Below are 27,438 nucleotides of genomic sequence, written 5' to 3' on the forward strand. Positions count from 1 at the left end.
GGCCGTTAGCGGGCGCGTCCCGCCGAGCGAGCGAGGGGCAGCGCGCGGGCGGCGCTGAGCGGCGCTGGGGGCAGATCCCCGTCGTGCGGGTTGCGCCGGGAGAAGGAAAGGCGCCGGGAAGTCCCCGGGCGCTGGCGGCGGTGGGGCTGCGTTGGGAGCAGCCGCGGCCGCGGGCTCCGCTCGCCTCGGTCCGTCGCCTTTCCCTCGGCGTGCATTCCGCGGCGTTTGGCTGCTCGTTTCTTTTCGAAACGAAAAAGCAAAAATATTGAGTTTTCTTGGATTCGGTGTAATTTTGTCACTGTACGAATGGGGAGGGAATGAGTTGTTAAAAAAAAAAAAAAAAAACCTTAGTGATGACTTACGCCATCACTATGGGTGATTCGGAACGGTGTAGCCATGTCAAACACTTGTGTTATTATAATAATCATCGCTGCAGGTCCCATGTGGAAATTGCTGCCTTGCAGGACGGATGGTGCGGCAGCACTGGGGCTGTGCGGGAGCAGGGTGCTGAGCCCTACAGCTCCTGGGCTGTGGTGGTGAGCAGGTGGGGATCCCAGGTGCGGCAGAACCCAGTTCTCCCTCTGTCAGGCGTGTTCGTGAGCCTCCTGCATTCAGATGGGAGTTGGTAGCTCGGTGCTGTGGCTTTGCGTGTCCTTTTCTGTAGAAGCAAGAGAGCAAAAGTCTTCCAAACCCATCAGTTTTCATTTGCCCTAGCCTATAGGTCTGAGGCAAAAGGTCAGTGGGTCGCATGGAGTCTGGGAGCTGCATGACATCAGCTTGGAGCTTTTCTGGCTGATACCTGATTTGGGCCAGGTGAGCAGATGTGTGCCCCGTACTCACATGGAGCAGAATTACGGGTAGGCTGCTGAAGAAATGAGGCAATAGTTAGAATTCATTTGGGTCATCAGTCATTGGACTGGGATTGTGGACTTGGGCCTGAGAATGGCTCTTCCACTCTTATTTGTTTGGGATGTTGAAGCTTAGTTTGTGTGCGGCCCACCAATTGCTGAAGCCGGCTGCTGGGGGCAGGAGCTTAGCGTGGGCTATAGCTGGCTGTTAGTGAGGTGCTTGGCTTTGCAAATGTGGAAGCTGGATAAAATGAAAGTCAAACAACTGCTGGAAGCACCGTTGTTGGAGATTTTAATGATATTCCTGGCTTTTCATTTTATATCTTAGGTTAAAAACAAATTGAAGTTAACAAATGTGCTTAATGTGTGTCTTCCTAATCTCAAATCACCTTCAGAAATCCTCCAGTGCTTCCATTTGCAGCTTATGCTTCACGTTGGTGGCATAACAGGATCTTTAACGTACTTCAATGGAGAACATAAGTGTAACAGTACATTTGTACTTCAGAGGCTTTGTTACATGTAACGTATGCTTTGGTCTCTTAAAGATATGTAATTTTGTGAAAGATGGTGCTAAGATGGTTTCTGTTGTTAATCATTCCTCCCCTGCACGCTCAAGGTGAACGTTATAGCACAGTTGTGATGTATAGGTATGGCATTTTCATGAAGAAGCTCAAAGGACAACGATTGTAATATGTTCTTAAGTACAAAAAAAACCACAGAGAAGGCAAATCAAGTTTCATAATGTTGTATTTGGTTTTCATGTGCAACAGAATACAGACTTTCATTTTGAAGTACTTAATTGTCATTCTCACCAGTAATAGCTCGCCAGGGCTCCCACCACTCTCATCTCCTGAAAAAGGGAAAGCCAGGCCCTCATCAAGTCCTGTTTCTGGAGCTGTAGTCAGTGCCAGTACCGTAACCCTCTGACCAGGGTTCAGCTTGTGCTCATCATCTGCCATCTGCACCTCGGATAGAAGGAAATACGCCTCTGCTGCTTATGGCTCTTAAGCCTCACTGGGACGCTTGCATAGGGTTGGTTAAGGCTATTTGTGTCTGTAATTGTCACAGCCTGATTTAACCCCTGATCAGGAGAGGAGGTTGGAGGAGCATTTTTCATACTTCTTCTCTGTAAAATGTTGAAGAAAATGTTTCCAGTATATCTCTTAATGCATCACAGTGGTCTCATTTTTCATGTGAATGTGGTTTGGGAGGAATAATAACATCCGATGCTTTCACCCGAGAAGCCTCAGCGTTCTGGCCACATCGGTGAGATGTAGGGCGAGGTGATGGCAGCGTGGTCCTGGTGCAGGAATGGCTGGGGGAGAGTGTGCCCTCTGCTGTGCAGAGCAGAGCTGGTGGGAGATCCTAATAATTTCACTTGGCCTTCACTTCTCGTAATTTCTACATTGGAAATGGGGCTTGCTGTATTTTCAATAACATATTCTTATCAATCAATCCCCTTCTTCTGTCCAGTTGCAGCCCCTTAGCTTCAGTGGCACATGTAGCACCAGTTAATGTAGCTATCAAGTTGCTGCTGCAGAACTATGAGAAGGAATAACTAGGCTTTCTTTTGGCTGCGGCCCTTGCCAGGCTTGGATGCGTTTCGCTATTTACAACAGGTTTTAGTTCACTGGAGGCATGGCATGTTCATTACTTTACATATGGTGGAGGCTGTAGATGCAATGTTTAATTTTAAAGTAACCTTTACTATTCAGTTGTATATAAACCAGACTGATTATTCTATTCATAAGTACCAAATGAATTAAAAAATGTGGAACTAGTTTCCTCTTTTATTTATTTTTTCCCCACAAGAGCTGAATTGTAGCTTTTCTGTTGAACAGGGAATATAAGCAATCTGCTTCCTTCTTTTCATCTGATGAAGCTGTATGTTAAGTCTTTAAACCGACCTGTCGGCCGGTTGGCATGGAAGAGGGCCGGTCCTGTTCTTGCTCTCTTGTGGCATCTCCAGCACTTGCTGGGTGCTGTCCTGAATGGGCTAAATCAGCAGGGCACTAGGCCAGCCTCTCCAAGTCTTCCATTCCCCAGAAGATCAGCTTTTGCCAGGTAAGCAAGTTGATGAGTTCAATGAAGGGCTGAGGAGTACTGGAGATGTAATCAGTTTTAGTGGTGAAAGGACAGCCACAGGACCAGGTAAAAGCACCTATTCTGCTATTCCTTCCTGGCAGTGACTGAAAGGGATACCTAGGAAAGAGTGTGAGGGAGGGACAAGTGAGGTAGGTCTTTGTCTGAGCCCTCTTACCCCTCGTCAGCTCTAGGATGTCAGGAGGTAGGGATCATTTTCATGTATTTAGGTAACAGTTAATGCATTTTTCTTCTGTGAACTTGCCTGTGTCTCTGGCCTATTTCCCAGGATGCCAGCAGCGCTATACATTCAGAGGCCTTCCAGAGCACAGAACAATGCTGCAGGAGCTCAACAAGTCAGCTTTTTTTATTTTGAACTTGACAGCTGCTACCTTCAGTTGATATCTCATAGCTTTTTTGTTGTTTGGAAAGAGCGAACAACTGATCTGTTTACCTTCTCTGTGCAACTGATGATTTTAGACTCAGTTATATGTCACTGCAGCAGCCTCTGTTTCCAGGCAGAAGAGTCCTAGCCTAATCAATTATTCCTCGTTTATCTTTTCAAACCCTGTTTCCCTTCTAAAAATGTTTTCCGCTTCCAATGCGTCCCCTCTAAATGAAGGAGCAGGCTACATGCAGGATATAAGGTACAGGCAAGCTATAGCTTTATGTGGTGTTGTAATTCCACCTCTTTCCAAATAATTCCCTAATGTTAGATTGTTTGGCTTTTTTGAACTGTTGGATGGGTGTGAGCTGATAGTTTTATCAGTCGGTCATGACCGCAGCAGGAGTCTCTGGATGTTAATCACCAGTTTGGAGCATGTCACTTTACATGTGAAATTAGAGTTGTTTTTTTTTTTGTGCGCTACTTCGTTCTCACTGAATTTAATCTGTTGTTTTATCTCTCCATTATTCAGTCCTATCGGGTTTTCTGCAGCTCTTCAGCCAGCCCTTATCTCTGCTGTGGGAATAGCTCATATCCTCGGCAGGCTGTGATTCCCCCCTCGCCCCTTCTTCCAGGCTGTTTAGGAATGCAGAGTACAACACAGCGTTGCTAAAGGCTCCTGGCTGTCTTCCTCCCGTGTGGAAATTGATCACGGATCCCTACCCTCTGTCATGTGTTTCTCAGCTCATTATTAGCGCAGGCGAGGGCTTTCCCGTTCATCCTATGGCTGCAAAGCTATCTGGATGTTATCTTGTGTTGCGGTTTCGTCACCGCTAGAAGCAGACGGCAGTGCCTGTCCTCGCAGCCCTGCCTGCTGCCAGCAAAGAATCCGGCCTGCAAGCAGACCTGGCTGCGAATAAACCCAGCAAATTAGAATTTAATGCTGATTTAGTGTTGATGTACTGATAGCATATGAACACGTGGATCTGATTAGAACCAATTCAGTTAGGTAAATGCGTATTTCTGCACTTGCTGCTGCTGATTGTTGTGACCCTGCAGGCTCAGCTGCAGTCTAGACTGAAGGCAGTGTCAGCGTCCGTGCGCAGATGGGCGCTGCATGTTTCAGGTTGGCGTGAATGTGACGCTGTAGTTAGATGCGTATGACTTGGTGTGTGAATCACACCTAGCTGCCAATCAGATCGATTCTGTGACTACTTCATGGACTTCGCACTGTGCTGAGGCATAGAAACAAGCTGACCATGAGTTCGTACCTGGAATTTCTTAAAGACGACAGACTAGGAGTTCTGTGCATTTAGGTAAATCAGTAGAGAGCTAGTATTATTGTCATCCTGTGCGTGGACTTCATTCTCGTAGTTTCTGTAGGTGTTTCTACCTTTGCACAGGTCAGAGGAGTTGGTGTCGTCTAGGATAGTCAACTGCGCTTTCTCAGTTGCTGGCCCGTCATCGTGATGATTTTATCACAGAAGTTTAAACTGCAAAAATTGGGTGGAGTTTTCAAGCAAAATGAATACAAAAGCAGAGGGGGAGGCTGTAGATTGATCTATGTGGACGAGTTAATGAAGAAGTTCAGATTACCTCTTCTGCCAAGAAGAAGCTGAAGCAAGTTGGATTTTTTTGAGAATGAAGTGTCATTTTTAATTCTTTTCATTGGAATATTAAAAAACCTCAAAAGTTGTTGGGCTTCCATCGCTGAGGGGTGCGGTGTGCTGCGGCAATGCGATCATACCCCAGCCTGGGAAGCCTGCGGCACAGTGCTCCTTGTCCTGATAATGAAGGTTTGAAAAAATTCTTTTGACCACGTAGAGAGGAACTGTACGCACACTGGGCAGCACCAAGCATTCATTACCTTTTGGACACTTAATTTGTGCAATTGTTACTGTTTTTAAATGACCTTGGAACTTGTAGCCATTCTGCTCATGGGGATAGAAACCTTTTACTGAAGGGCCACAAACAACATGAAGTCCAAGACCTGCTGCAGGAAGCACCCAGTGCTTGTGTGATGATCTCCTGCTCACAAAAGCTGTCTGATTTTTGCACCAGGGTTTCAAATCCTGGAAAACATCAGCCATTGGTATGTCTAGTTCTGATATCCAGAGGGGTTCTTTATGCCAAACATCTGAGTGTGATGCTTGCTAATAGAGAACATCTTTAAAAAAGGAACTACTGGGCCTTAAAACCAAACTGACTTTATTAACCATTAGCTGTGGTTGTTCAGTGTAGTTGTATATACTCTTGTCTGGGCGTACTGCATGCGGTAAGAGGATGTGTGCAGACTGTGTTGTGCAAGTCGCTGCTGACTAATTTTTACTGCGGACATGCTCTTGCAGCGGGTGCTGGCTGAGATGTGTGCTTCTTGCACAGATGTCCCCTGGGAATTCACGATGGCCGTGATACCAAGTGGCTGTGCTGCAGGACTCCCTGCTGCTGAGCCCCACATGCCTGTAGGGAGGTTGGGACGTGGCATTAGCTCCTCGGAGAGCATCCCAGTTCTGCAGTGCATGCTGGAGAGCTGGGGGGGCAGGGGCAGGGCTGAGCAATGCAATTCCCAGAAGAGAAATGCCTCCCTTCTAAAAGAACCATACTGTGGGAGGTGCTGGAAGATTTAAAAAAAAAAAAAAAAAGAGGATGACCTGAGCAGGTGTGGATACGCACCGCTTGTCTGGCCTGGGGTGGTCATGCCGACACAGTGATGGACACTTCTTGGACCATTGCCAAATGCTTGTTGCTGTCTTGTTTTTATTTTGTTTCCTGTTCAAGCCTGATGAACATGAATTACTGTTTTGTATGATGTGTGTCCTCCTGTTGTCCTCATGAATTGTTTGCAAATGCAGAGGAGTGTCAGCAGTGATTCCCAAACTTCAGGCAGCCTGACAGATGCCATTGAAGCAGATTACTCCTGTACCTGTGTATTTCAGCAGCCCTTTGAAATCTGGGAAGCAACAGCTTCAGTGCTGGGCTATCTGGTCATGCATACAACAGCAGCCTCGCTGATGCAATGAGAGCATCGAGCCCTTCTGGCAGCAGTTCGATTTGCACTGTGAAAAATGGCTTTTGTTGTTATGCCCGGTAGCAATTGTCTAAACAAAGTGTTTTCAAGCATAATTGTGGGCTGCTGTAATTATATGCATCTGGCCACTTTTAGCAGTCTAAGTGTCTTTAGAACAATTTGCAGGAGGAGGGTCTTGTGCCTGTTCCACATGACTGCATTCAATTTTTGGCAGTGTTTGTAGGTGTTAGAAAATGATATTTCCTGGCTAATAACAGCTTTGCCTGACCGTGCGGTGGCCCCTAAAGGATTCTTAGAAGAAGTCTGTAATCCTGCTTTTTTATTCACATGGGGAGCAGAATTCCTGGAGGACACTTAAAACCTGGCAGAGATTAATTGGGTGGGTATGTGTCTTATTTAGGTTGCCAGGCAAGCCCAGAAAAGCCTTCAGATGCCAGCTTTTAACGTCGTGTTGCATGGGATTTCTCAGACCAATGATAGAGGAATTCACTGAGCATAAGCTTTTCTTGTCAGTGGTAGAGGGATAGCATCATTTTCCATTGGCCTTTCAGGATGTAGCTGCTCTTTTTTCTTCTGAGTTCAATTGCTTCATATTTCTTTAATAAAGACAGTGTTTTATTCACAATGAAAACATGAAATTGGAGAAGCTTAAGCCAGCTGTTTAAAAAAAAAATGGAAAAATTAAGAAATCAAATATATTTCATTGTGTGATGTAGTAACCTTAGAAGAAATTTCTAGTAAAACAAACAAAAAAAAGAATGTATGACTTCACATAAAGGTAGAATAACCACTGTCATTACATCACAAAATAAGAACTGTATAGGCAGAAGTGGTGCTGGACCGTAATACAGGTCTCCAGAATATGTCTGGATCTTTGGTAAGTGGTAGATACTGGAAGGAAAATGATGAGGAAAGATTAAAACAACTTGAAACAGCATGTTCCAGAAAGCTTAATTCATTGCCTGAACTGAGAAGCGCTGTAATGCGGGTACCTTGCTTTTCTGTAGTTTGATGCCTGTGATGTGAGGCATTAACATTTTCTCAGATCCGTAGCCTTCAGACGTCAGCCCGGTCTGTGGATTGATGGTAAACATGGCACTTGCGCTGCTATTTTTATCGTGCCTCCACATTAAGATCAACTGCTTATGTAGAAGCCATCATCAGTCATCTTGCTGGCCTAAAAATGATTTAAGGGGGTATAGTCTTAGGGTTGCCAAAGCTTTCAATAATGAAGGACTCCCAGAACTTGAGTTACAGTCCTGAAGCGCTTCCTTTAGCAAAGCCTGAGGCATTTCTGTCCCATCGTATGTCACAAGCCTCAGAGCTCCTGCTGCGTTTCAGAACCGCAGGCCTTCCCAGCAGCAGGGATTCCAGGTGCCTTCATGGGCCCAGGCCTAGCTTTCACAGCCAGTGCTTTTCCATGTGTTATCTTACCCAAGGGCTGAGCTGTCAGATCCGCAGCAGGACTGCCGCTGCCCTTGGCCCTGTGGGATGGCTGCGGACTGCTGGGGCCAGGCGGGCAGCGAGCAGTTAGGTTTCTTACTGGCAGCTGGGTTCTGGAAGGTCTTTTCCCTTGATTACCCATTCATTTAAAGGAAAACCAAAGCATTTAAACTGTAACTGAGGTGAATGTTTAACAGGGGGAGGATTGCTGGTATTGAGGGGCAATGGAAAGCGTTAGCCTCTTTGTTAAATGGAAGCTATTCAGTGCAGAATTAAAAGATCCCCAGAGAAATGGCACCTTTTGGACGCAGCGTGGTTGGTGAAGGAATTACACAGACCAGTTCTTTGTCCTGGGCTGGGCAGCGCTCCCAGCTGCAATGTGAAACCAATGGGGCAGGGCTGTGTGGAGAGCAACACCGGGGGAGCAGCAGGACCTGGGGTCCTAGAAAACAGAGTAAGGCCTACGAAAGATTAATTACTTAAATCAGATTGATGTGTTTGTTCTTTTACAAGAAATGTCGGAGCCTGTAATGATTCCCACCATGCCTATCTTCAAGCAGTTCTTAAAGAAGCCAGGGACTTCTTAGCTGCTGCTGTGCATGGACGCGTTCTCTTGGCCCCCAGCTACTGGGCGTTGCTTCAGTCCCTGCTTGTGCTCCCACACTGCTGATGCAGGAAGGAGATTGGAATGTATTTGATATGTATTTGGGTTTGTAAGGTTTGGATAGCTGCTGCAAGTGAAAAGCCAATACTAGAGAAGTGCTTTGCAGCCTGCACTGTAGGAACCTTTGTTTTAACATCTTCTCTTGGAGTCCCCAAATGCACTGCCTTGCAGATGTTTTCCGGGGCAGCTGCTGCTGCAGTGTTTATGTGCCTGTATGGCTCAAATTGATTTTAAAATGCTGTACCTGCAGTTTTCTTCTGGGCTTTTATATCATGCTGTGTTGATTCTTATGGCCATGGTGCAGTGGGCTCAAATCAGGTGAACTCATAGAGAAATGCAGACTATCTATTTAAAAGAGCTAATTTAAAAACAAAACTCAACTAAACTTGAGGTCAATGGGGAAGAACTTCTTAGATTTAAAATATTTAATTTAAAAATTGTTTTTAACAATATTCACAATTCAGGGGAAATTTCCAAAAATTGTCTTTAGAAAAGACAAAACTTTTTCAGGGAAGATTTTCTAGGGAAAGCAGGGCGTTAGGTGGAGGGTTGCCTGCATGTTTATAAAGGTATGTGGAAGTATTACGGCATGTTTTGGAAGAGGAGCTCTGATATATCTCCCTGAGAATGTGTGAAAAATGGGCCTATAATGCAGCAAAGTGTTGGGTGTGATCTACGCTGGAGCTCGTTATCAGCATAATTATTCTGGCAAATTCAGTGTAGAGAATGAGAGAACTGAAAAAAGAGAAAAAGGTGACAAGAAAGAGCAAAGGAACGGAATAAGAAGAAATGTGAGGAGATGTTAAATGGCTTAGGACTTCACCGTGTGTGAACCCGCAGTGTGCCTACGTGGTGACTGCTGCACAGGGGCTGGTCTCCTTGGTCCTGCAGACCCGGGACACTGGGAGAGCTTCTGGAAAGGGAGGACAGAAAGTGAGAGGTGTGTAGTAGGTTTCTTGTAGAGCATGGTTAATAGATCAAAACGCTCCAGTCTTAAGATCTCTTTGAACAGGTTGTAATGGAAACATAAAGTCTTAGCAGCGTGGAGTGAATATGAACCAATTATTCCCTGTCTATTTCAGTGGAAAAAGACCATCAAATGAAAGTGGCAGGTGACAGGCTCCAAACAAACAAAGCGAGATACTTATGAAGTGGGAGCGTTGTGGTTCTAATCTGTTGGAGTGGTTCCATCCATTCAGGCTGATTTGTTCGACAGTTAGTACTCTATCAGATCATTGTTCAGTTTCTTTCAAAGCTGAGCTCTAGAGCTCTTTTCATAAGAGAAATCCTTTCGAATGTTGGAGTCGGACTATGAAGCCTGGCTGAAACAGCCCCTTAGATCATTTTTCACTTTGCAAAATCAATGGAACTCTTTTATAAAGTGTTTTGATGGGGAAGAAAACAAACAAACCAAAAAACAGTGAAGTCAAATACGGTCCGTACAGGTCATAACATACAGCCTTGCTTGTGGCCAGTATTTTGGGGTTGTTACTGGAGTATTAAAACTTCTGTAACAGTAAAAGCTAATGTGTCATTTTCATCTCACAGAGTCAGGTGGGATGGTGGCATATGCTTCCAGTTTTGGCGGGTAGTTCCAGCTTGAACTACTCCAGAAACAATGCAACAGCAAAACGCTAACCAGTGGCACTAGTGTTATTTTGGGTCTGGTCTGTAGGATTTAGAGCAGGAGAGGCTGTGGTTGAAGGTTTTGGTTTCATGGAATCTTCCAGCATGGGCATACTGATGTGTCCTTCGTTACGCTCTTACTGTGTCATCTGTAAGACGTCAGCCATTTCAAACAGGACATGCTTCTTCTGTTCAGGTCTTGTTCGTTTGTGGCTTTTTACATGTGTTCATTCACTGACTGTATTAATCTCTGGCCATTTTACGCTGATTCTGAACATCGCTTAATTGTAAAGAGAGAGATTGCTGTACACTTGTAAACTCGAACTGCTCAGGTGAGCTGTGCTTTGAGTTGTGTTTCAGTTTCATGTTTCTTTCTGACCTGAAGAAGGGCTTACAGTCCCAGAAGCTGGTGGGGGTTTTTTTGTTTGTTCGTTTTTTTTCCCAGTTAGTTGAACAAAAGACACTACCTCAATCTGCAGATGTAACACTGAGGTATTGTGAGGTTGAAAGAGAAGAAATGGAGTCAATAAAGAGAGAATGGGGTGACAGAGTCAGTTGGTGATTCCTGGAGTGGGGATGGGGATGATGGGGTCTCTTGGCTATTCCTAACTAACCCAGTCACTGTCAGGGCTCTTGAGTTTGCTGAGCTGCAGTGTGAGCTTGTTGCTGCAGCCCGTGCTGCCCAAGGGAGGCTGGTGTATGCATGCACCCTGCTGCACTTCTGAGCAGGGTTTGTCTTTGCTGGAGACTGAGCCAGGCTCCTGAGTTGCTGAGGGAGCACTCTGTAATAACATGGGTTATTATCATTTTACTTTTCAAGTATTACACATGATACAGAGTAATTGGATTACTAGGGCTTAACTGGTAATGATTGTTTTCGGGTCTGTGTGTGCTCTTAGCCCCTCTCCGGCAGTCGGCTAAAACTCATCAGCTTGAATTACTGTGAAGGAGGTTCAGAAAAGAATCTAGACTTCAGTTCCACGATGCTTGCTAAAACTAATATGATATTCTTTACAGTTGCATTTGTCATCAGCTAGTAGCATAATACCACCTGACTAACAAGGTCTTAATCGCATCTTATGTTATGGCACTGCCTTTCTTTAGAACATTTTAAATCCTTAAGTGTTTCTTTGGAATTCATGGCTGTAACACTGTTATACCAGACAGAGTGTAGGTAATGATTTCTGCCATTTTTCAAATGTCTAAGGCATGAAGCCTGCCGGGGGTGGGAAGAGATATTGGATTAGAAAAAATCCAGAAATAACTGAGGCACTCATTTTATTTCCAAGGTGACTGTATTGGCAGTGTCTTCAATATAAAATCTTCCCAAAAATATAACATGGGAAAAACATGCATGTAATGTTGCAGTAAGGTAATATTAAATGTGGAAACATCTGCTCCTTGCTCTGCAGAGGGTACGCTGTGAAAAGGCTTTTGTAGAGTCAGGCATGTGCTCTACTGCTCGCTGTTCTGCGGAGGTGTTGGCACTGGGAAAGCCCTTCTCTGGACAACACGCACCAGCTCCTGGGAAGTTGTCTCTGTCCAGAGCTGTGGCTGTGCTCCATAGGAAAGGATTAGGCTTCGGTTTAGGCGTGTGTGTTACCTTGTCCTGAGTATTTAATTTAAATATCGTCATGTTGCAATGAGAGTATTCCAACAGAGGTAACATATTCATAACATTTGTGACCATCAGGGAGAAAAGCACCCGACTAGATTTCATGGGGAAGGCTTCCTTACCAGTGTCGGTGGCACAAACCCTGATGGTAATAACCTCTTTGTTCAGAAAGGGAGCAGCATTTTAGTGCGCTGGGGAAGAAGCTTCAGCGGCATCTGAGAGAGACTCAGGCTTCTCTGAAGTGTGCTTTGAAGCGCGGAGGAAATAGCATTAGGTGCTGTTCCATTGCTCTCCCCTGGGCACTAGCTCTTGAGCTGTACCAGCAGAGACAAGAGCTTACACTGCACAGAGCCAGAGCAGCTTTTTGTGTTGTTACTCTGGAAACTGTTAAATATTATTCAGAAGGAGGGAAGTAGAATTTTAATATTAAACCTGTTATTTTGATAAATTAACATCTGTCTGAAAAATCCACCAGAAGATGAATTTCTGCTCTGTCTCAGCCCTTAGCACAAAGTATCTGACTTGGGTACTTATTAAACAGTTTTAGACTGAAATGTGAAGTAGTGCTGATGTCTGGCTGTAGCAGGTGTTATTTTGTGCTTTCGCTTTTCTTTTTATTCTGATCTATGATGTTTTCAGGTCATTGATTGTGCATCTACCTTCCACTGCTCAAAAACCAAACAGAGAAGACAAACCAGGCTCTTCTCAGAGGTTTGCAGTGAGAGCTGCAACAAGGGAAATCCCTACTGAATACAAGGAAACAATTTTCTCCATGAGAGTGGTGTGTAATGCTGGAATTGACGTGCTTAGATGTTTTCAAATCTTCAAGTTTTGAGGTTGCTCCTCCCTGTTGGAAGGAGGCGGTGCTGGATGACCCCCAGAGGGTTACACATGAAACCTACCTCGTGACTCAGCTTTGTGCAGAACCAGGGTGCTGAAGCAAAGTCACCTGTATTGGCATCTTCAGCTACTTCAGAAATAAGTCTTCATGTGTTTTGTTCAGGGCTTTGTTTATATTATTTAGATGTTGTAGTGTTGTAGTATTGTAGATGTTGTGGTATTGTGCATTTCCAGTCTGAATATCATTATTCTTTGTGTTTTTAATGGCATGTTGTCTAATTAGTATTTTTTTTAATTATCTTAAGATTTTTTTAGTAATGTACTTTAAGCTAATAAGCTACAGGATGCAAAGGTTTCTTAAGTTGCTGGGGAATGTTTTTGTTGTATCACAGGTGTATGAGACTGAATTCAACTTAATAGGAACCACCTTAACTTACATTACTATACTTTATATAGAATCATATATAGAATCACAGAATCACTAAGGTTGGAAGAGACCTCCAAGATCATCCAGTCCAACCGTCCACCTATCACCAATATTGCCCCACTGACCAATGTCCCTCAGCACAACATCTAAATGTTTCTTGAACAGCTCCAGGGACGGTGACTCCCCACCTCCCTGGCAGCCTGTTCCAGCGCCTGAGAGTAGTATTTCCTAGTGTCCAACCTGAATCTCCCCTGGTTCAACCTGGGGCCATTCCTTCTCATCCTACTATTCAAATCTCCTGAAGTTATTTACCCCCAAAGCTTTGAATAGTTGAGCTGTGTTGGTAGTTCTCCTGAGTGGGATGTTGTATCCCCACTCCTTGCTGCTGCTTCTACCCTGGAGCTGGCTCCATTGCTCGTGTCACAGAAAGCAAACCTGATTTAGGGAAAAAAACACAACCCTGTGAAGTTTTACATATCCAGCAAGAAGGAAAATGTGGTTTTAAATTGATCTCTTCACTGAGTTGTAGCTATCAGACATTTCTATGAGCGCAGAACCACCTGCTGTTGCTGTGGATGCTCCAGCTCCCATGCTCTGTCTGTGTCACAAAACATGCTGGTGTGGGATTTCCCTGCTGGTTTCAGAGGTGCTGCTGATACCAAGAATTTGCTGGGTGGCTGTGATGGCTCTGCCATTCTTCAGTGCCTGTTCTGCAGAGCGGTCACTGGGTGAACTCCTCTGTTCTCTGGTTGGCTTTCTGTCACACTGCAGAGTTCAGCCAAGTTGTGTGATGTGTTGTAATTAAAAGCAGATCTTCCAGTAATGCTCTTCCAAGTTTCATTCGTGCAGGATGATGCTTCCTCCAAGTGCAACTGTAATGAGCCCTGCCCCATTTTGCTCCTGAGAAACGGATTGCTGAGTTCTTGTGTGCTCAGTATCACCAGGCAGCATTTGACACGGGTCCATCACAGTGAAGATCATACTTCTCTGTTGTATTCATGCAGATGTTTACAGTCTGCTCCCAAAGCTCCTGGGAAAGGATATTCAGCAAAGCTGGAAGAAGATACAGTGAGTGGCTGCATCCCATATCTTTCAGCCATCTCTAAAACAAGACAGTATTACCTGTTTTATCAAAGGGTTACTGTCTGTTTCAGGAATTTGTAACACGAATGCCCATGCTGATACGTACAAGGTGCTGGTGCATAGATATCCCTGATTACTTGTGTCAAGGGAGAACCGCAAAGGCTGTAGTGAATGCTTGACTGCCCTCGACGCTGTACATACATGGTTGTCAGCTTAGACTGCAGGGTGTGGAGCTGACAACAGAGCTCATTCTTTACACAGCACTGTGAGCAATCTGTGCAACTGCCAGAGCAAATTTATATGGCATTCCCTAACCATACATACTTCTGTAGTCTGCACAACTTGGAGACTTTCTTATTGTTCTTCTCAGCATGTTAGTAATCTTGAGTTTCAAGTTTTTCTTCTATGGTTAAAAATCCATTTTCTTAGCTCAGGTTAACTCAGATCGAAAAGGCAGTTGAGACTGTGGTTCTGTGACACGACTTGAGCTTCATTAATGGTTTTCCTGAGAGGCAGATCATACTGTCACTCCATTCCCATTGTTCTTGCCACATACCTTGAGTGGATCCTGATGTTCTCATGATCCCCTGATGGGCTTATTAAATTCCCTAAAACAGCAGAAATCTAATATGGCAGAGCATCTGTATCATACCTGCTTGCATTGCACTTGGGCAGGCACAGACCTATGTGGGGCAGGGCTTGGCTCCTGGCTGCATGGAGACAGTGGGGCAGCGCAGGATGGGGAGCTGAGAGTCCTGCTTTCCCTGTTCGGAAATGGCAAGAAGAAATTTTCATTCCCTGCAGCAAGACAGCTGAGGTTAGCAAACTGATTTCTGCCTTATATTCTGTCTAAATAGATAAGAGCAGTCACGCTGTTCTCCCTCCTCATGTATCAGCTGGTAGTGCCATGGGCACGCATGTTATTGACTCTGTGATTAAACCAAGCGCTAGCCCTGCCAAAAAATGCTGGGTTTTTTTGCAGCTGGATCTCAAACAATGTCTTTATGCAGGACAGTTTTAGAAAAAACGTGGTGTGCAAGGAGCCGAAGGTGCGTTTCCATCAGTCAGGTCACTGATCCAGGTGCAAACTACTCCAAAATGGTACGGACTGCAGAGTGAACAGCTCTAGCTCGCCTTGTCACTGTGCTGCTGGCCTGGCGAAGGGAAGAGGAAGGAGCTTCTGCCTGGCAAAGGGAGGGAGGGCAGGAGCACTGCTTCTGGCTGCAACTCACAATTGTATTAAATGAGTAATGAAATTGCATCCTGAATTGATTCTTAGTTGCCCTATATCCATTACTGGCTTTAACTGTGTTAATTTGAGTCGTCTTTCTTCTGTTGGCCAGCTGCCTGAGAAGGAGCAGGACTTGAAAATTCAACATGACGCATGGAAGGGTGTTTTCTGCTCAGAAATTAATTCATAGGCTGGAAATGATGGAGGGGGCAGCAGCAAGCAGTAATGGTAGCACTGAAGTAATGACACTGAGGCAGAGAAGAGGTTGTCCTTCAGGTGGTGCAGGCTGGGCAAGCAGCCAGGCAGATGCGCTCGTTCGGGGGAGCTCTGAGGAGCAGTGCTACATGGGGAAAGCAACCTTTAATCAGAGGAAGGAGAGAGAATAAAGGAATGAATAACATATATACATATACACACACACACACACACACACACACACACACACACACCTGCATAGCACCATGATGTTAGCTGCCTGAGTGTGCTGGCACCATCTGGGTTTGTTTGCTGAGCAGCAGAGGTGATTTTGTGCCCACACCAAGGCCAGGTTGTCCAGGCTGGGCTGGATCATGCTGTGCATGCCAAGAGATAGAACCAGAACGACTCAGTGCAGCTCTTTTCCTGATTAGTAGATCTTATTGTATCAGTTTTAGGTTGCATAATTTATATATGTGAATCAATGTGAAAAAGTTTAAGGTAGTTTTATTTTTAGAATGGAAATTACAAATTCTTCTTTTCTTTTTCCATCCCAGTAGCACTTCAAACGAAGCAGTTTAAAAACATCAGTCACAATTGCATTGCAGAATATGAAAGCTGAGGTCTGACAATGTGTTTAGCTGCATCATGACTTGAGTGGTGGTTCCTCCCACACAGCAGGAGGGCTCAGCTGGGTGTCAAGGCTCTATGTGTCTATGTAGAAAAAATTTCTGATCCATTATTTTCTGGAACATTTCCCTCAATTGAATACGTATTCAAATTTGGTGGGTTGGTTTTTTTAATGTAAAAACTCACAGTCAGTTAGTAGGGAGCATGGTTGGAACAAAGCAGTTTGAAAATAAAACTGCAAAAGCAACCAAAGGATCTGGTGGAAAGCAGCCAGAGCTGATCGTAAGCTGCTTGAGAGTAAGCCCCTGCATCAGCTGGGAGGAGGCAGCTTGGCATCTGCGGCGTGTGCTGCCTCTGCGTGGCTGGGAACTTGAAGGTGTTGGATGGGGCAAATAGGGAAGTGCAGCAGTTGTAGTCAGTGCTGATGGAGAAGCAAGGGATATTTCACCCCGGGCAAAAGTCCATCAGGTGAAGCCTCCAGGAGCCCTCATGCCCCATGGATGGGATGTCTGGAGCTCCGGGGCTTGTGGGAGCAGGTGGCCTCATAGAGGGGAAAGCCTCTTTGCACGAATCTGCTCAAACATGTCCTTCACTGTAAGACTGGTGAAAATGGCTCTGCAGTTTAGTTTGAGCTCTGTGAACTTCTGGGTAATGGAGATATTGCATTAGAGTGATGCCACTGGCATTACAATGTGAGATGTCACCTGCACAATCTGTATTTGTGGTGGCAATAGGCACTGCTTCTTTTGTCTGTGATGAGGGAAACAGCTAGTTAAGGGGAGTGCTGCAAAGCTTTTGAAAGGGAGATCCAGGAGCAGAAAAGATGGCTCTGGAGGCAGTAATCTGCAGCATTTTCATAGCAGGAATCTGGTGTTCCTGTTCATATCCTGGGTATCCCTCCCTGTTTTAAATCTCTTTGGGCTGTATTGTGGAGGGGAGCTCAGCGTAATTTCAGTGTTTTACTGGGACTGCTCCAAGTAACCCAAAGCAGGCTTTTGCATTTTACTTCCGTTCTTGCTCAGTCAGCCCTATAGCTGGTGCCAGTGAGTTCGGATGACGGGGGGACATTCTGCGAGCTGAGCTCAGTCACACACTTGGCAGTGGCCCATTTCTCGTAGTTAAAATTGGACGCCTTCTCCAAAAGTAACAGAGCTGACCACAGACTTCTTCCTTCCCAAACCATTGTTAAATATAGGGCTCATTTAAACTCATCAGCAAGTATATTTTGCAGGTGGCATTTCTCTCCTGGTGGTAGCCCAGATTTAAGGGAGGCAAAGGCGCATTGCTTATCAGAAGCTGCAGCTGCTCACGTGCAGGAGCTGGTGTGGTGCTGGTGAAGCAGAACATAGCTTCTCTGTGTGGGGTCACAGTTTGTCTTGGAGGTGGAGCACCACGTGACATGTTCCCAAAAATACATGAGCTGGAACACAGAAAGTGAGTAACCTAAGAAAATATTTTGAAAGCAGATTTGGACCCTTTGCCTGCTTTGCTGGAAGCTGACCACATCAGTCAGTGTTTCAGTGCAGACCACGGAGCAGCCCGTGCAGGTGGTCAGGAGCGTGCTGCTGGCATGAAATAAACGGGGGGGTGAGGAGATGCATCCCATGTTGCTCACAGGCCTCAGAGGCCTTACATGAAGCTGTCTGTACTTAGGATCAGTAGCCAAGCCTGAGGTCTGCCTGCCCAAAGAGAGGAGCCTGCCATGCAGTTCATCTTCCAGTGTGTGCACTGAGAGGGGCATGGGCAGGAAACCATAGTAAAAACCTGTGCAACGCATACAGCTAAAGCATACCTCAACTCCGAGCCTGAGGAATGTGAGTGGCTTCCTCTGCACTTGTACTGGCTGCAGGTTTGGGGGTTGTTCCCATCTCCCTTTGCACCCCTGGAAGCGGTGCTTCTCTTTTCTACCCCATCAGGAGCAGGAGCTGTCTGAGAGCAGTGCTGGGAGCCCCAGCCCACGTGTCCTGCACGTGAGCAGTCCGTGCCTAGAGAGGAGGCTCCCAGCCACCCTGCTGGGTGCCAGCAAGGCAGCGTGTGTTTAGGTGTATCTAATGCCATGTTTTGTAGCACAGCTTGATAGCTGTCTTGTGTAATTTTCCCCCAGCGTGACTAGCATATAAAGCAGGAATGTAACAGGTTATGGAGTTAACACATTAGTCACGCTGAGATGAATGAAGAAAAATTTTCAGCCTCTAACTACATAATGTTGTGACGCAGAGTTCCTAGAGGGTGTGGAGAGAACACCCCAGGGGATGCCCAGCAGCCGAGTCTAGCCTTCACAGCCTGTCACCTCGCAGGACATGGCAGCCAAGTGGCCCGGATGGGGCCATGGCACCCGCCAGCTGTGTGTGGGGCACGGCTGTAGTGCTTTGATGTGAGCACACCTTCCTTTGCTACGTGTTGAAACAATGGGAAGTGAGAGCACCTCTACCTTGGATCAAGCACACATTTCTGATCGTAGTTAGAGGTAGCTGGTTTCTTTTTGACTCTTGCCTGCCTTGGTTCTCTGCAGCCTTCTGTGTCCTGCCCCGATGGCTAGGCTCTGTGTTACTTATTCACCAAGTGTCTTTCCTCAGTTCTTTGTATTACTGGTTTTCAAAGAGCACGGAATCTATTCTGGTGGGAAGCCTTTGGAAAGGTGTGGGTGGATTAATTGGGAGGAATTTGTGGGTATTTATAGCCATATATAAATGAAGCCAAGAGGAATACTTGCAAAGTAGGTGGTGCTGGGACGTTTTTAGAAAAATGTATGATTTATATATGGATCATCCCAGGCAAACCTTTTGCTTTGCCTGTAGCCTGTTTCCTACCGAGCTCATCCGTATTTCATGAATATTTATGATGCTTTGTTGTGCTATTTTAAATTTGTTTTCAGCTTATGAAGTGACATGTTTGTTTCTTTAAATAACAAGAGCAGTAAAGGGAGGAAATTGGTGGTTTCCTGGGCAGAAGTCTCTGGAGATCATTTAGGAGGCATCTTCAATGTGGTAGCGTTGTCCAAAAAGCAGATTCATCGCCCAGTGTGCAATAAGTCAATCATCACACACTTGGGAGAGACTCTCCTCATTCATTTCAGGATTGTGCAAGCCTGGGTGCCTGGTGGTTTCCCACAGATCAGGCACACCAAATGGAACTGTCTGCACAATATTTATACACAGAAGTTACAAAGTTAGTAATTTTCCGGTCTGTTCTCCTCACCATGCTTGGTTAGTGATTTTCATACAACTATAGTACTGCTGACTCTATACTTCCCCTACTACACATGCTTGGGGGAAGAGTCTTCACCTGCACGGGGGTCTTTCTGACATACAGGTGTGATTTTCAGTATTACAATGAAGGCAGTGCAGCTAAGGATTCACAGTCCTTGGGTTTTCTTGCCAAGTTGGCAGCATCCCCTAAGTATCCTGATGAATGTTCCATTCAAGGTCTACTGGTTCTGGGAAGTCCCTGATTAAGGATGCCAAGTGTTTGTTCTTCTGAGAGCTAATACAAGGGTAGCTCAGTTTGTTTAGAATTAGCCTTGAGCAGCTGGAGCAGAGGACAGCCCACCTCCCCTATACCTCACCCTTCACTTTGCCTCTGCATTTGGGGAAGGATATTGCCAGGTCCCTCTGCTGCAAAGCATTCTCTCTTGAGAAATGTTAGTGACTTTCTCAGACGAATGTGCCACTTTGCTGTGTTTCCAACCAAACGCTGCATTGCTGTTAGCACAGCACAGTGCCCTGGTGAAGTTATAGTGGGTAATGCTGTAGAGCCTCTGAGTTCTCTTGCTGGAATACACAGTTTCCAGATTGGGTTGAGGTAAATCACAATCAGCTTGCTAACACTGTGGGAAGAGAAAGCATGTGCATCTGCCTCCGAAATGACCAGGTTCAGATGAAGCCTAGGGGCTGTGACAGGCCTTTTCCAGAAAGTTCAGTAATCAAAAAAAAAAAAAAAAAAAGCCACCAACCTGCTGGTGAGCAGCTCCTGCAACCCTGCACCTTTTCCTTCAAAAAAACCCATTGAAAAGCTTAGAGCTTCTACAGAAGCAGAAAAAAAATCAGATTTTCTGGATGAACAGATTAGAGTAACAGATTAGAAAAGAAATCCACCATTTTACCGTTCAGATTTAATCTTTCTGTAGGATTTCGGTCTCAGTTTGGCAGTGTTGGTGGCCCTGCAGGAGGCCCTGCTGCTGCAGCCTGGGGCACAGCCTGCCCTGAGCATGAGGCGCTGCCGGGCAGGCCACGCTGCAGGCCGGCTGTGGAGCAGCTCCTACTCGTGCTTCCCTCTGGGAGTGGTGTGTTTATTTGAGCCCTCTTGGTGTGGTGGAAGATGGAATTAGGTCAAAACTTCCTTGAGAAAGAAGAGGCTGAGCCCTGCACCTCAAACCGCAGCCTTCCTGCTGCTGCCCAGCCAGCGCGGTGCAGGTGCAACCCAGCAGGAACACAGCAATCCCTCAGCTTAGCCCTGAGCCCCCCTTTTGCAAACATGTTCAGAGCAGGAAGGTAAGCATCAGATTAGTTTCAGTGTAATGTTGTTTACTGTGTGCACTGCAGCTGCTTCTAGAGACCAAGTAGGAAACAGAGATTGATGAAAGCATTTAATAATCCTTACTTCCAGCATCTACTTAGTTGGGTTTTTTGTTGTTCTCATACAACAAATGACTTACAAACTAGTGCATGGGATACACAAAATCTCTCTGCGGACTCTGGCACTTCAAGAGCTGCTACACTTGTATCAGCAGCAAAGATGTCCCGGGGCAGACTGGTGCAATTGTTGCTCTGAGTATGGCTCAGGGGAAGCTTGGAGCAGCAGCTGGGAAGCTCTAGCGTGAGTATCTCTGAGTGATCTAACATAGCAATTGCTGCTCAGAGGGGATCATCAGCCTCCCTGTTGTCTGCAGACATGCAGGGAGTGAGCCTGAGACCCACGGAGGGATAAATGCTGCAGGTAATTAAGCTGTGTGATGCTTGTTTGAAACTCCTTTGGCACCTGTAAGGTAGTGGGATCCTTGTCCTGAATTTTGGACAGAACCAGGTAGATATTGAACTCTTAATCAGTTCGAGGGTGTATGGAAATTGTTATTCCTTAGAACAAAATATCTGGTCTCCGTAACTCCTTGCCTCAGTTAGAGCTAGCTCATCCTCTGGAGCCTACTTTCTATCTATATAACTTTTTTTTACTGCTCTTCCAAGTAAAATATCAGTGTGGGGTAAGGGAGGTGTTACCTGTAAATTAACTCATTTCCCAGAAATTTCAGAACTGAACAAAAAATCAGAGAAAGAAAACTAATTTAGTTGCTCAGAGCACAGGAGCTAGAAGAGAGGGATGTTGCTGTGGCTGATTTTCACAGAGAAAAGGCACAGTGATTTGTGTTCGGCCAAGCTGGCTTCAGCCACACCAGCATCAGTCCTGACACGGGAAGGAGAGAAGGGCCAGCCTGTGTACTGTGCTGTGCTGGGAGGGAGGCCGTCCTTCCTGGGCAGTGTGTATGGCTGTGGGGTCACAGGGGCTGCAGCAGCACAGTTGCAATGCTCTTGTTCCACTTTTTTCTTCTGTGGTTAGCAGCAGTATTATCTTATACAAAGAATTTGATTTGTGATGGCATCTGAGTCTTTTTCTAGCGCACTCAGCTAGCATCCAGGAAGCCCACCACATGCCTATTCTTGTCCCTGCTTATGTCTCTGACTTCTTTATTTCATCTTAAGTAATACATACAGCTTTCCTAAACAGCGAAATAATCTGCACTCTGGCATTGTCAGTATTCCTGAACAGTTTTTCACTCTGCTGATCAGTCATCTCAGTCCATTTCCAGGCAGCCTATGGCAGCGTGTGGAAGTGGAGCCAGGCTTTCTGAGTAAAAAGGCATGAGCTTTCTGGACGGTTTCTGGGGTGCAAGGCAATGTGCAGGGACACTGAGCAAGCACAACCATTTGCATGCATTCTCCTGGTACAGATACTGCATGTTGTGCTGAGAGCCAGCTGCTGTCAGGTTTCAGTTTGGGCGTATTCATGTGTAATGAAAGAGCTTGCTGCATTCTTTGCCTTGCATCTTTTGTAATTCTGTTGCTAACCATATGCGTTTGTTTCAGAATCACTCACTGGCTGCTGTGAGGGTTAAGTGATTCCACTTACGGTACCATGGATGAGCTGCAGGATGTTCAGCTGACAGAGATCAAACCGCTTCTGAACGATAAGGTAACACTGCTTGCTCCTTTGCTCTCACAGCTGGGCTCCAGCTGTCTTTGTGTCTGGCAGGGAGCCCTGGTTGTCTGCTTACAGTTTGAAGTACCCGAAGTACTAGAAACAGTAATTGCTTCCCCAGTCTAGCAGTGCACCACTGCATGCTCTTCCAAAGTTTCAGGGAAAGAAAGGCCACCACAGCTGAAGGCGGTTTGGAGTCCCAGCTGAGCAGTGCATTGTGCCAGCACTGGGCTTTGTGAAGGTGTGACAGAAGTTAGAAAGGTGACACCATTCCTGGTGTGGCTGAGCTGTAGAACCTCTGGTAACTCCATGTTAGAGAAACCTTGACTCGTAACGCGTTTTATTTTTTTACTTTTGTAAACTTGTCTTTCCAAATTATCTGATTGTGGTGCTAACCAACAAACAGGCAAATTCAAAGTGATATTTCATTTCCTTGCCTCCATTTTGAAGTTACAGAAAATATATAACATCACAGTAGGAAAAAAAGTACACAGATAGCTCCAGAACTGTGCTGGGCACTGCACAGGGATGAGAAATAAGCTGTGGCTCTGATCTTTACAGTTTATTTTAACAAAATAAATGCCTCAAGGAGCTATAGTCTCTGAGATCTGGTCCTCACTGATGCATTCAGGCTTTGTGTAATACACATGTACTTTCTAGGCATAGTTTGTGCAGGTGGTGCCATAACCTGTTGTACTCTGCTGTGTATCAGAGTCCAAGAAGTATTGAGCTGGCAGTTCACTAAGATTTTTGCTGATCAACCCAGTTTAGAGATAGGATTTCGTGAACCAAAATGAATTAATGGCCAGAAATAGTACAATAAGAACTCTGAAGGTGCTTGTGAACTCTTTGTATACAAAAGTTACTGTACAGAGAAAATGAGCTCTGGCATCTTAATGCTCAAACTCTAAAAACAGTGGAATTGACTGGGATATGGAAATGGGTATAGCTTGGTCATTTTGTGTCTGAACTGTAGGAAAAGCTACTGGGAAACACTGAGTCCTGACTTTGATTTGTCTTGAATCTGAGTCAGTGAAAGACTCTATGCCTGACTTTTAAGGAATCCAAACAGTCTAGCCTTTGTATGTAAGTTAAACCTAATAACAAGTGCAGGGAAGGAAAATACATTAAACTCTATACATTCACCTTACTCAGGCTCACTAAAGTGCAGTGGAGAAAAAATCAACTTAGAATGTTCCTGTTTAGTTGAAAGACAGAAAAAGAGATAACTGTCTGTAAGATGATCAGAAAACCTACCCAGTGACACTTTGTTGTTCCTGCTCTTGCTGGATGTTTAGGGATTTTGAGTGTTGGCTGTGTCGATCAGGTGCTCTTAGGACAAAATGGGATAGCGGATGGCTTGTATTTCTTGACCTTTAGTTCTAATGTCTTCAGGATAACAGTTATAGCAGTAATGACTTTTCAGCAAAGATGGTTTGAAAAACAAAACCAAGAGTGCAGTATTATATTAATTTTCATTCAGAATTTTTATGCTACTTCTGATTGCTTCATGTTCTGGCAAATGTGACTGTTAATATAGCCTCAGTGAAAAGCTGCTGAAATGCAACAGCTTAATTCAGGAGATCCCAGTTCTCCCTGAGGGCTGTCCTTTCATGATTCCAGCTAGCTCTTTGCCTTTGGGGTGCAGCCATCACATGTTCAGAGGTCTGGAAAATGTGCCTTATTCTTAGATCTGAGAAAGTTAAGATAATAAATAGAGGAATACTTTAAAGTCAGATATTGATGTGTTAAAATCACGTATCCAGGAGTCAGGGCGTGGCAACGTTAATTCTGTGTGTGCATCTTAGTATTCTTCGGTTTGTCACACTACCAAGAATCCTGCTTTTCTCAGCAGAAACTCAAATCAGCCTTCACTTCTTCACTTACCACGGACCATCCAAGTCCAGCACTGCATACAGAAATCTCTAATTTCCTCATATGTTGTTTTTTTTTTTTTTAAGAATCATAGAATTGCTCAGGTTGGAAAAGACCTTCAAGATCATCAAGTCCAACCGCAACCTAACCATACTGCTCTAACAACCCACCGCTAAATCATGTCCCCGAGCACCACATCCAAACGGTTTTTAAACACATTCAGGGATGGTGACTCAACCACCTCACTGGGGAGCCTGTTCCAGTGTTTCACAACCCTTTCTGGAAAGAAGTTTTTCCTGATATCCAACCTAAACCTCCCCTGCTGCGACCTGAGGCCATTTCCTCTTGTCCTGTCACCTGTCACCAGTGAGAAGAGACCAGCCCCGCTCTCACTGCAGTCACCTTTCAGGTATTTGAGGAGAGCAATGAGGTCTCCCCTCAGCCTCCTCTTCCCCAGCCTAAACAGCCCCAGCTCCTTTAGCCTCTTGTCGCAGGGCACATTCTCCAAGCCCTTCACAAGCCTTGCTGCCCTTTTTTGGACGAAGTTTTTAGTTCTTTATTTACTTTAGTTCTTTCTTTATTTACTTTAGTTCTTTAGTTCTTTATTTACTTTATTTAGTTCTTATTCACTGTGGCCTTGGTCAACTGAATCTCTTTACATCCTGGTAGATGAGGAGACTCTACTGGCTGTGTTTAGCACAGCAGGGAAAGAGACCTAGACAGAGTGGTCAGAAATCTCTTCTAATATAGGATCTCATACTGAAATGAGGGCTGCTTTATTTTGTTTTCCTACATCCTGAGCATCTGATGCTTTGAGCCACATCATGTTCAAAACATCTGATGCAGTTCAATGCTTAACACTTGGGGGTTCATAGATCAGATTTGCAGGTATATAAAGCTTGAACGTCACAAACTTTGCAGAACCTAGTTAGATAACCTGTGCTCTTAATAGCTGTGACGAAGCTTGGGGAGGGAAACAGGGCCATTTGTTTACGTGTGGAAGGCAGTTAGGGTACTCAGCTGCTAGAAGTGTTCGGGGTACTTTTGTTGCTCATACATGGCCCTAGTTGTAGTTTTAGCACTGAGGTGCTATGCCTTAGTAAGCTAGCATGATGCCTGAGGTGGTTTGCCCAGCCTTGTCTGACAGCGCTCCGTAGCGTAACCTGCCCTGCCAGGCTGTGCTGAAGCAGGGGTCTCTGAGGGGACCTTTAGTGGTGCTATTGCTCTGTGTTTTGGGGTACTGTACTGAAGTCTATTTTCTGTTTCTTGTTAACAGAACGCGGCTCGCAACTTCCAGGACTTTGACTGCCAGGTAAGAGAAACGCAGGTGCCAAGGATCTGTGGGCAGCCTTCCCGTGGCCTGTCGGTGATGGAAAAGCTCTGTATCTTCACATTAATTCCTTTTAAGGTTTAATCAGTAAGAACTTGAATGTGTCTGTTTGACAGAAATGGACCTTCACCCTTTCACCAGAGCCCGTTACTCTGTGCTGTGATGGGCTGGCTGCTCTGCACAGGCTCTGCAGCAAGCTGCGGGCAGGCTGGTCTCCTGGAAGGCATTTTCTTGGAGAGATGTGATCTGCTGACGAGCTGCAGCTCTGTCATGTTCCATCTGGTTCACTGACTGGGAGAGGAGGAGCCTGCATGCTCTGCCTGTTTGTATTGAGAGAAGATGGAAATCACCAAGTGTTACTGCTGCCCCAGTTACTGCACCCCTGCTCTGCTGAGCCTGGGTCACGGCAAAGCTGGGCTCGCTTTAGGGGGGGTTCCTTCTCAGAGTAGTGGGGAGATGAGCCTCAGTACTGCGGTTGCTATAGGAATAATTCTTTCAGAGTAGCAGTTGCCCCACAAGCCTCCAAGACGCAGGACGCATTCTTTGTTAGGTGAAGCACGGTGCTGAGATGACATGGTGTGCTGTGCAGAGCACAGGCTCATTTCCCATGCTGACTTGCCTGTAGTGGTTGCGCAGCGCAGGACAGGCACCTGCGGCTGCGTTACCCCAGCAGTGCAGCTGGAGGTAGGTCTGTCAACATCACGAAGTAGCTTTGAATGAAAGCGTGTCAATGTGGATGAGTGTAGAAAACCATCTGCGAGCCTATGCAGAGCAAAATTGTAATAAGAAAACAGTTTGTATTTTTTCCATCTCTTGATATAGGACATTGCAAGTACATCCCATCTGGGCAGGCACATGTCACTGTACTGCTCTAGCATGATTCCTTGTGACTTTTAATATTATCCTAAAGTCTACAAAACTAAAAATTACCAGTCTTAACATGTTGCAATTAGATTGTGCAGTCTTGGAAGTGGCAGGAATGTTTTTTTCTGGCTTAAATAGGTTTTAATAAAAGTCTGTCTAAAGGTAAATAATGGGCTTGAAAAACACTTCCCTGCACCATCTTGTCTCTGTCTTTCTGCATCTTTTCCATCTCTGCCAGAGGTTCAGCATACTCCTATGTAGGGTCAGTCAAAGGGTAAAAATAGGTGTGATGTGTTTGAGTGAGAGCATCTGGGGGTGATGGTGGGGAGGCTGTGGGGGGCGGGCAGTGGGAGCCCTGGGGAGCCAGAGGGGCCCAGGGGAGCATGGCCAGGAAGGACACACCTGTTGCTTCCCTGTGTTTGATTTAGATCAGCAGTGAGCGGGTGGCCATGACAACAGTTGGGCAGGAGACGAGATGTTCCTTGCAGGAGCCTCTTGGTAATTCATTTAGATGTTTTTTTTTTTTCCCAGCAATAAGTTACACGGTGTCTCTTGTGACTGCCAATGTCCCAGCCTCATCGTCCTCCCTGTTTCCTATGAGCTGTGGTTTTTGGGGCCGTACCAGGGCTGGCTGAGGCCTTGACAGCTGCCAGAGCAGACAGCTGGTGGGGTGGCTCCTTGCATGTTCTGCCCCATTGCTAGTACAAGGAATGGTGCTTAAATTTGGAAGCTGAGCTTTCCTGTTGCGCTTTGCAAAACTACTGCTTGCTTTTTGATCTGGTAAAGCACAGCCAGCTGCCTCATCCAGGGCCCTGTGGAAATGGTAGGATTTTCTTCACCTATGCTTCAGAAGGGGAAACTCGAAGCGAAGGAGGTTGCTGGGGCTTTCAAGGGAATGGAGATCCTGTTGGATAACGTAAGACTTAACAGCTCTTGAGCAAGGATATAATTTGTCTGGAGTCCTGCAGGGAGGAGGAGCCTTGGGGACAGAATCATTCTGACAGAGCAGGTAGAAGCTGGCCACAAATTCCTGAGGGCTGATGTTCCAGTTCCAGCGCAGTCATGTTCTTCATAAGCCATAGC

The 27,438-nt window shown here is 45.6% G+C and overlaps 1 protein-coding gene across 2 annotated transcripts in view; it reads left to right on the forward strand.

Moving 5' to 3' along the window:
• NDRG3 (NDRG family member 3) overlaps positions 7,197 to 27,438 on the forward strand; it is a 47,896-nt gene continuing 27,654 nt past the window's right edge. Inside the window, exons 1-3 of one of the 2 annotated variants that reach the window (XM_021417069.1) lie at positions 7,197 to 7,220; positions 22,175 to 22,280; positions 25,438 to 25,473. In XM_021417069.1, coding sequence (XP_021272744.1) covers positions 22,224 to 22,280; positions 25,438 to 25,473 — 93 coding nt within the window. In that variant the 5' untranslated portion in view covers positions 7,197 to 7,220; positions 22,175 to 22,223. Of the gene's footprint in view, positions 7,221 to 8,158; positions 8,241 to 22,174; positions 22,281 to 25,437; positions 25,474 to 27,438 lie in introns of those variants that run through there. The other variant, XM_021417068.1, reaches the window with a different exon arrangement.

This window comes from Numida meleagris, chromosome 19, assembly GCF_002078875.1.
Source record: "Numida meleagris isolate 19003 breed g44 Domestic line chromosome 19, NumMel1.0, whole genome shotgun sequence".
Lineage (NCBI taxonomy): Eukaryota > Metazoa > Chordata > Aves > Galliformes > Numididae > Numida > Numida meleagris.